Source organism: Agelaius tricolor, unplaced genomic scaffold (assembly GCF_023055355.1).
Source record: "Agelaius tricolor isolate 1412-34295 unplaced genomic scaffold, bAgeTri1.0.p SCAF_15, whole genome shotgun sequence".
Classification (NCBI taxonomy): Eukaryota; Metazoa; Chordata; class Aves; order Passeriformes; family Icteridae; genus Agelaius; species Agelaius tricolor.
The window spans coordinates 3,021,399-3,030,834 of NW_027269275.1; the positions used below are offsets into that span (position 1 = coordinate 3,021,399).

The 9,436-nt window shown below is 47.9% G+C and overlaps 1 protein-coding gene across 2 annotated transcripts in view; it reads right to left on the reverse strand.

Moving 5' to 3' along the window:
* Positions 1-3,677, reverse strand: part of KCTD15 (potassium channel tetramerization domain containing 15) — a 51,283-nt gene extending 47,606 nt beyond the window's left edge. The window contains exon 1 of one of the 2 annotated variants that reach the window (XM_071440232.1): positions 3,205-3,677. Coding sequence is in view for 1 of the 2 variants with exons in the window: in XM_071440231.1 (XP_071296332.1) it covers positions 2,696-2,698 (3 nt within the window). In the remaining variant the exon portion in view is untranslated. Of the gene's footprint in view, positions 1-2,695; positions 3,021-3,204 lie in introns of those variants that run through there. The other variant, XM_071440231.1, reaches the window with a different exon arrangement.
* Between the last annotated feature and the right edge of the window lie 5,759 nt (positions 3,678-9,436).

The window sequence follows — 9,436 nt, forward strand, 5'->3', positions numbered from 1 at the left end:
ATTGTGGAATTCAATCCTTTTTGTATGAGCTAATTATCAAGAGGCACAACGGCTAAGCACTACTGCTCCAAAAAAAATACCCCCTGTTTCTTAAGGTACCATAACCCTATTTCTAATGACTCCTTCCTCTTCTTAATGTAACACACAGCAAAAATTCATCACACTGAGTAATGTACTTATTTTATGCACGAAGCAAAATCCTAAATGTATTTATCCAGTGGAAGTCTTTATGCACATATTTTCTAATATGGATGAGAAAATTAAAACCTTAAGGGTAAATATCACAGAAACACTAACAAACTTCATTTATTAAACCATGTAAAATAATCCTTGCTCTTTAGTTGCCTACAACAGGCTACAGCATCCCAACTAGTGGCACAGGCAATAACCCTGCTCTAATAAGTAACACAGGAACCTGCTGAAGGCAAAATCAATAGAGCCTGATTCCCAAATTATGTGAATATTTAGTTTTTCAAACATTACACACCAAGATCTTTCAGAGCCAGCTTATCTTTTTCTGCCTTCCTAAGCTAACTGCTTGTAAAAACTATTTGCCCATGCAAAGTGAAATAATCACAATGCCATGCTCATTTACACACAAAATGATTTTGTGTCCCATTGTGCTCACAGTTGTTCAGCTCTCTAGGGGTGATTAAACTAGCTATGCTGCTACAGCTTGAGATGATTTCACTGAATCGTTTCTCCATGAAGTTGCTTCTTTGCTAAGCTGTTATTTTAACCATAAAAGGTAAACAGAAGGCAGTTGTAAGAGCTCCATTCAGCTCCGTGCCCAGGGCTATAACCCTAGGGCAGAGAATGCTGAAAGACTGCAGAATTTTCCAGGGTGTTGCCTTTCTTGCTCTAAAGCCTTCAGGAATACTGTTCATTTAATACACACTCTAGATGATACATTTCAGATCCTACTAAAAGAAAGACTTCAAAAGTGTAAGAAGTTTTGGGCGGATGAAGCTTTCCCACCTCTGCACATAGCTTGGGGCCATGGTAACCAATACTGCTGTTGATGTTGGGAAAATACAGGAGAAATAAACTGCACAGAGCAGAGCAGACAGATAGGGACAAGGGAGGTGAAAGGTTGCAGGAAAGAAACAGGCAGCAGTCTGGAAGGGGGAACGAAAAAAAAAAGGAAAATAATAAAAAAAGGAGGCGGCTCTGAAGGAGGGACAAAGTTAAATCAAGGAGCAGGCACTTAAAAGACTACAGATGGGAAGCAAGACTAATTAAGGATGTAAAAGCGCTTTGTTTCTAAAGTTTATTGTTGCCAGGATAAAAATTAATTGAAACTAATGCTGTTATTCACTCGTGCAGTTTAATTCCTTCATGCACATTTAAGACGTGCAATGAAAGCGGCAGGCAGGTTTAGGACCTGCCGTGGAGCTGCTCTCCCGGGGAGCCGGGCTGGGCCCGGCCGCACCGCCGGGCTGCTGGAGCCTGGGGGAGGCTGCTGGAGCCTGGGGGAGGCTGCTGGAGCCTGGGGGAGGCTGCTGGAGCCTGGGGGAGGCTGCTGGAGCCTGGGGGAGGCTGCTCCTCCTCCCCGGGGGCCTTCATCCCTGCACCGGCAGCCCCAGCAGGGGTAAACCCACCCACGGCATCGCCCCAGCCTCGGCACTGCGGGCCACAGCGGCCCCGGGGCAGCGTCTGCGTGCCCGGGCTGCCGGAGGGGCACGGCCAGACCGGGAATTACCTTTGTCTGCCCACACGGGGACGGGGACAGCGACAGCTCGGCTCTGCCTCACAGCCACCCCCGGACAACTTGCCCACTTTGGCGTGCTCCCAGCCCCAAGACAAAGCGGGGCGGGGGGGCTGCAAACCTTGGGCTCGGTGGCTCCAAAATTAAAAGTCCATAAACATTTGCACACACCTCCACGCTGCTTTACTGAGCACTGCACCGAGACACAGAGGCGATCGTGCCCAAAACTTTTGAGGGGCGGGGGGGGGGGGTGAAGCAAAGGGGGAACTCCCTCTGGAGCTCTGCTTCCTCCCCCCCCCCGCCAAAAAAATTTTTAAAAAAGGGGAAAAAAAAAAAAAGGAAGGCTTTCTCCTTCCTCCCCCTCTGCCCCCCCTCCGCAACCCGCCTCTCTCTGGCAGACTCCAGTCTATTTAGTGCAAGTTTCACGTCACCCAAATGCTTTTCCTTACTGATGGTCAGGGAAATCACCAGCGAGCAACGCACCCGGTCACTCAACTTCTGCCTTTTTCTTTTGAACACACTGCATGCCCGAAGGAAAAATTCAACCAAAAAAAAAAAAAAAAGAAGGCACAACATGGCGTCCTTTACTTATTCCCACATAACAAGAAAGGAGATGTCTTAGATGAATGCAAGAAAAAAAAAGTCAAGCCCGAATCCCCGATCCTGCACATTTTCCGCGCAGCCAATGGTGGTGAGCATTAGCCAGGCTAATGTATTAATTTTGCAGAAGTGTGCCACATCGCATGCAGGAGCAGGAATGCAAACTATAGCCTAGAGTGGTTTGAAGTCTACCCCAAACCAAGCCTTCCACTCTCACTGGCGCCAGAGTTTCATTCACAGCCCGCCCGTGTTTTCCATACGCGGCGCTCCCCATTGTCGCCCGCCTTCCCTTTGTGCCGAGCCGCCCCGCCGCCAGCCCCCGCGCCCCGGCCCGCGCTCCCCCGCGCTCCCGCCCGCCCGGGCCCGCGGCCGCGGCTCCGCGTGTACCATGCGAAAGCGCAGAGCGAGCCGCGCTGCCTCCGCCGCGCTGGGGCTTGGCCGTCTTCAGAGCCGGGGCCGGGGGGGCAGGGGGAGCGCGGGCACCCCGGGCCGCGGGGCTCCGCCGGCGCTGCCCATGCTGGAGCGGAGCAAAACAAAACATACACACGCACGCACACACACACACACACGCACAGACACACACACACGCGCGGCGCTACCAAAGCGGGGCGGCTGCAAACGGGTCCTGTAGCTTTAAAAAAACACCCCTCCGCCGCTGCTCCCCGGAGCCGGCAGCCGAGTGAGTTTGAAGAGGCACTTTCCAAAAAAAAAAAAAAAAAAAAAAAAGAAGGGGGGGGGGGTGAAGGGAAAAAAAAAAAAAAAAGGAGCGCGAGCAGGCGCGAACCGCGCGGTGCGGCGCGATGCGAGGACGGCGCGGCGCGCACGGCGCGCTCCGGCCCCGCTCGGGCGGGCGCACGGGCGGCTGCGGGAGCCGCTGCTGCTGCCGAGGTCCTTACCTTGAGCACAGAAGAGATCTGCGAGCCCCCCTTTGGCTTTGGGCTCTGCCGGGGCTGTGTGTGGATGGGCTCAGCTTTTTGCTTTTATTACTATCTTTGCTCCGCAGATCCTGCTGTGATTATTATTATTTTTAAAGCTTCTCTGTCTCCTCTCTCTTCCCCTGTTTTTGCTGCTTCTTTTTCTATTTATTTTGTGCGTGTGTGTGTATGTGTGTGTGTGAGAGGGGGGAAAAAAAAGCCTTTAAATGAAACTGCCGAGGCTGTTATGAGAAGAAAGGCAATAATCCCGTCTCTAAATAACAGAGGGAAGGGAGAAGAGGAGGAAAAAAAGCGAATTCTTGCTCAGGGCTTTGCAAACGCCTGCAGGGCAGAGGATTAGGCTACAATTAGCTCAGCCCTTTGCTCTCGCCCTAGCTAATTTTGCGATGAAAATTGGATATTTTTCCCTCCTTTTGGTGAAGGTCTGCAGATTTACTCCCCCATCCCCCACCCCCCCCCCCCCCCCCCCCCAGAATAAAATAAAATACAGCCCTTGAAAATGAAATAAGGCTGGGAAGGCGGCCGGCTCCCCAGCCCGCGCCCCCGGCGCCGCCGCCCGCAGAGCCCCTCCGCGCGGCGCGGCCGGGGCGGGAGCTGCGCTGCCCCGCGGAGTTCCGCGCAGCCCGGCCCGGCCCGGCCCTGCCGGGGGATAACGGTTCGGTGTTGGGGAGGATCAGGCCACTGTCACGTCCTTCAACAGACTTACTGAAAAGAAGAAGGAGGAAAAGAGGGGGGGGGGGGAAGGGGGGGAAAAAAGCTGATTTTAATCATTGTCATTTGGTCTGATGTAATATTTCCCCAGGCATTTTCAACTAGGCATAAATTTTCAGCTCCCAAATAAGTAACACAGGGCACGTTTCTCACATCTCTTGACTCCTCTGTTACAATTAGGGTAGCACCCACTCTGCACTTGTTGATAAACTAGATGAAGTTAAAAAATAAATAATAAAAAAATAGCCCCGACCCCCCCTTCCCTGCAGCACCCAGCGCCGCCGAGGTGCGGACGGGGGGCCTCGGGGGCGGGGGGGGGGCTGCAATTATTCCCAGCCATCCATCCTGCTTGCCTCCCCCTCCCTTTCACCCTTTGCTAATGTCTCGCATTGTAAACGCCAAATTTCCTGTAGGCCATTAAAACCAAATGACGTCTATCGACATGCATTGTGCTATTGCGGAGCGCCCTGGCAGCCCGCCCCCGGCCAAAAGCGCCATTTCAATTAGAGCGCGCGGCGCGATGGCGCGGGGCTCCGCGGGCGGCTCCGCGGGCGCGCAGCGCGCCCGGCCCACGTACCGGGAGGGGACCGCCAGGGAACCCCCCCGTGAATGAGGGGAAAAAAAAAAATACATATATATCGGCAAATCCCTCCCTCAACTTCCAGCCAGAGGCGCGGGTCTGCCGGTGCCCGCGTGTTTCCGCGCGCCGCCGCGGGGGATGCGCCCCCGCTCCGCGCTGGTCCCCACGGAAGTTGGGCGGAGGGAGCGGGGCCGCTCCGCGCCCCAGCGCGCCGCTGCCGGCGGGCGCACCCGCGGCTCTGCCGGCGGTGTTTGGGGTGGGGGGGCCCCCGCCGCCTCCGCGCCCGCGGAACGGAACGGAACGGAACGGAATGGAATGGAACGGAACGGCGCCGTGCGCGGCCCGGCGGGGCTGCAGCGCCCACTAGCGCGCGCCGCCGCGCGGCCGTTACGCAACGCTGCGCGGCCCCGAGAGGTCAGCGCGGGGAGGGCTCCGCGCGCCCCCGCGCCCGCGCTGCCCCCGGGCCTGGGCCGGCCCAGAGCGGCCGGGGCGCGATGCGGGCAGGACACCCCGAAACTGGGGGGGTTAAAGTTTTCTGCCGCGGCAGGAATAAACAGAAACTTTTCTCCTAAGGGGAGCTTTTTTTTTTTTTTTTTTTCCCTTCTAGAGTACAAACTACAGGAGAAGAGGGAAATTTTCTCATTAAAGTTACATCCCTGCAGTTAGTTCAATTACTTGATATATGCAGAAGATGTTGTAAATTTAAAGATTTAAATAGCTTACAAAGATGCCGGAGGCTCCATCAGTTAATTTCCTTAATTTATGGATTTTTAGCTGAGCTTCTGAAATGAAAAGGAGAATGAGAACTAGGTCAGCAGAGAGATTTGCATCCAGAACAGACTAAAATTTGTTTTCCTTGACCATCCCATCAGCCCAGGTGTGATCCTGTGTGGGGGTCGCTGTCCCACCTGTGCCCTCCAGGCTGGGACTCCGTGAGCAGGGCACAGGGGGGAAGGTTTTGTTCTGAAATTCCCTGCGAACAGCGGCGTGTCCCCAGCAGCTGCCTCACCTGATGGCGGCACGGGGCTGTAGCCCGAGTGCTCTCATTTCCTCAGCACTCGGGTCAACAAGTGGATGCGAGGAGGAGCAGCTCCGCGGAGCCGCTGACCTGCGCGCAGCCCGAGCTGCACCCAGCCTTTCTGTAGGGGTGCTGGCGGACTGTTTGGAATGACTTGGCGCTATAATTTTTACTTCCTTTGTGAATTACTGACTGCTAAGTGAAAAATAAATATGAGACTCTCGAACAGCAATCAGAGCTGCATAAAAATAGGATGCTTCAGCACTGAGGCACGCTAAAGAGGAAAGAGAAGACCTAAAAATACTGCACTTGTATGAAAAGTAGAAATTGTGATCTGACTCATCCCAACACATCTGTGACAGGCACTGTTTAATTGTGCTGCATGGAAATGGGATGCGCGGGTGATAAAGATGCCGTTTGTTTGTTTGCTTGTAGATCAAAGCAGACACGGTAGCGCTTGGGATGAAAAAGCCTGCGTGTGGGACGGAACTTGTGCGGGATTGTTTTTACTGTGTCTGAGAAAAGGACAATGGACTTGGCAGCTTTGTGGTTTTTCTTGCCTCTATTAATGTTGAAGGTAATAAAGGTACACGTTACAGCTCTATATGCACGCTCTCCTTTCTTTCTTCTCGCTCAAGTGTGTGAGTGCCTTTCTGTTGTTTTGTTTCAATATGTAAGAATATATACATATGAATCAATACTTAAAAGATTGATAGAAACTAAACAGTTTTAGGAAGCAACATCGCGGTATGATTAGTATTGGTGTTCATGATTTAACATTTCTTTTCCCACTAGATGAAGTTTCTAAGATTTGCAAGGTACATGTCAAGGACGGGTATATAAATGGATTTTTATTTATTCACAACTCCAAGACTAATTGCTTCTCTTTGCCTGAAGGCCAAGAGATTGGTTTTAATATGACACTTCAAAAGTATTCATAGAACTACAGAGATACTAAGTGTCATTGTTTAAGAGAGAAATCTCGCTATGCTACTTGTGACCCTGAAAATAAAATCTTCCACTGTATTTTGAATCCTAATGTTGTTTTTCAGAGTTTCACTTAAAGCTCAACTATCAAGAAGTGTACAAAGGAAAATATTAAATAGTATGTAGTGAACAAAAAAGAAGAAATACTCTTAGAACTGAATATAACTTATTTCCTCAACAATTCTATTATCCTCCCTATAAAGCAATACAAAATTTGTGGTAGAAGATTCCTGAGCTCGGTTGCAAGATATTAGAATTAGAAATTATAAGTTGTAATTTATCATGGGTGCTTAAAAGTTCTTCACCAAACGCCCAGCATGTGTTTATTACAATCATAAGTACTTCCAAATACATACTTTGGATTTTTTTTCCCTTACCAACAGTTCTTTTTATTCTCTGCAGATGCTTAAAAATGGAATTGGACGGAACTATTCTGTGATCTGTTTTTATACCCAATTATTCTATAGTTTACTTTCATTTTTTAAAGTAAATGGGTAAAATTTACACCGAAGACAGTGTGAAAGAGAAGCCTATAAGGAACTCCAGCTCATTTTCTTTTTTTTTTCCCCCGCAAAAATAATAAATTGTGTGTATGTTACAGGACAGAATATTACTAGATTGTGAAAATATGCTGATTTGAAGGAATATAGGTTTCCCATCAAAAAGATTGTGCAAATATATTTTGAAATGTGGGAAAGAAAGTACCACAAATTGACAAACAACATCAGCCTCTTCTGCACCATGCTCTCTGAATTAGAGCAGGATCACTCAGTTGGTCTTGTTCTTGAGGGCCCTGTATGACTTTGTGGTAGTAGACCTCATCCTCTCTTAGTCCTTGCTCTTTTAATTACTTTATGGGTTTTATCCTGAGGTTTAAACCTGACTTCAGCACTTGTTACGTTACATAACTTAACTTGAGGCATTCTGGTGATGACACCAACATTTCCACCAAGCACAATGAGCGCAGGGAGAAAACTGTGGAGTGCCTGGTCCTCACTGAACTCACCATGTTCTACCAGGCATTTGGAGATAAAGCAGGAAGTAAGGGAGAAAAATGATAATTTCATTAAATGTTTAAAGCAGATACATGAGAATTAAGGGGTTGTTCCTTTAAAACAAAGGAATCAATGTCTATATGTAGATGAATACTCCTCCCAGTCACAGTTAAGACACCACTGTAGCTTAGATGGACTTTTATCTTGGAAGAGAAGATTTCAGTAAATAATTGTGATTTCAGAAGTAGTTGCTGGACACCAGGTGCTCGCTCAGTCAGCAAAGGCTCCATGACTGTTGCTTTCAGAGGGTTTCACAGCTGGGTTTGGCTCTGCCTCCTGGGCCATGGAGGCACCAGGGACAAACACATCTGAACACAGAGGTTGGTGACCGTGGGTGCTGTGCCTGCCACCATCACTCCCATCACTGGCAATGAGGGACAAGCAGAAGCTGTGGAAAGCTGATGTTGCATGTGTGTTGAGCCTCCAAAAAGGTTTGTTCTGGTGAGGAACCTGGAAATACTAAGCATCTTGAAATCCCAGTACTTGCTGCAGTCAGTTGACACATGAGGAATAATAAAAAAAAGGCATCTCCCAGTTGAAGCAAGTTTTCAAGCCAGTTGCAGTGCCAGTCATTCTGGAACAGGAACTTGGCCCAGGGTTTGCTAATTAAGTCAAATAATTGTTTGTCATTTGTGGACAGATGAGAGGTTTCCTGAGAGCAGTAAGCATGACCATGCAAAGAACAAAATCTGATCATTAGGAAATAACCACGTCTTGTCAGTCTTTTCCCTTGAATGCTCTTCTATTCTTTTCAAGAAACAGCTTGCTGCTGAGTAAGTTTACAAACCATTACTTTATTGACTAAATACAGATGGACTGTTTTAAAAACTATCCATTATCCAGTGCCTAACTCGTGACAGCAGCATGATACAAAGAAATAATCTGTCCTGGAATGCCAAGATAAAATAGCTTGTCAGGAAATACAGTATAGGAAAGGTTTGTTTGTCTCTTCTGCTTCCAACTGTTATAAGCCAAAGATAGCTTCCAAAATGAAATTTACATAAACAAGATGTCCCATGTTAATGTTCAGCATGGTGTTTCAAGTTTCACACATTTTGTTAAGTGCTCTGTCTCCTCTTCTTAAACAGGTTATAAAACTGAGGAGTGTTTTTTAACCTGTTTAAGTAATGTGTGTGGTGTTAGCTTTTAGCTATTTATTAAATAAAGCTTATCCATATTGTATATGTCACAGAGAGGAGAAAACATTTTTATGGCTGAGTTTAATCCATTCATTGGTTTATTAGAGACACAATGTACTCTGAAGAATGCCACAAATCCACATGGTGTCCCTGAACGCTTGATTTTTGCATATGGATCGCTGACTTAGCTGAACGATGTATAAATCCTGTGTAGCCAGGCAGCTCCCCACTGAATACACTTCTGAGGGAGGTTATATGCATTGCTGCTGCCAGCAAAGGTCTGGAATATGTTAAACTGCAAAAAAATCACTTAATAGAATATAGAGAATGAGGAATAGAGATATAATGGCCCTTTTGTAACAAACAATTTACACTTTTTAGGATCTTTGGGCACAGGCACCTCTAGAATTATAGGTGCATTGCTTATTTATGTATCAGCATTTCAGTGTGTTTTTTCTTTGGCAAATACCAGACCAAAGGGGTTTGGATCATGCATAGCAGGGACAGAACCTGAAGGAGCAGCAGCTCAGTAAAGTATCACAACAATGACATGAAAATAGAAGAAAAAGAAAATGGAGCAAATTCTTCCAGAACCTGATTTTGACAGCACACAGAAATAGAATTAAGCACACCTTTATTTTAAAAAATATCCAAATAATAGAAACAAATAGCAGAATTGAAAGGAGAAAACGAAAAGAATATT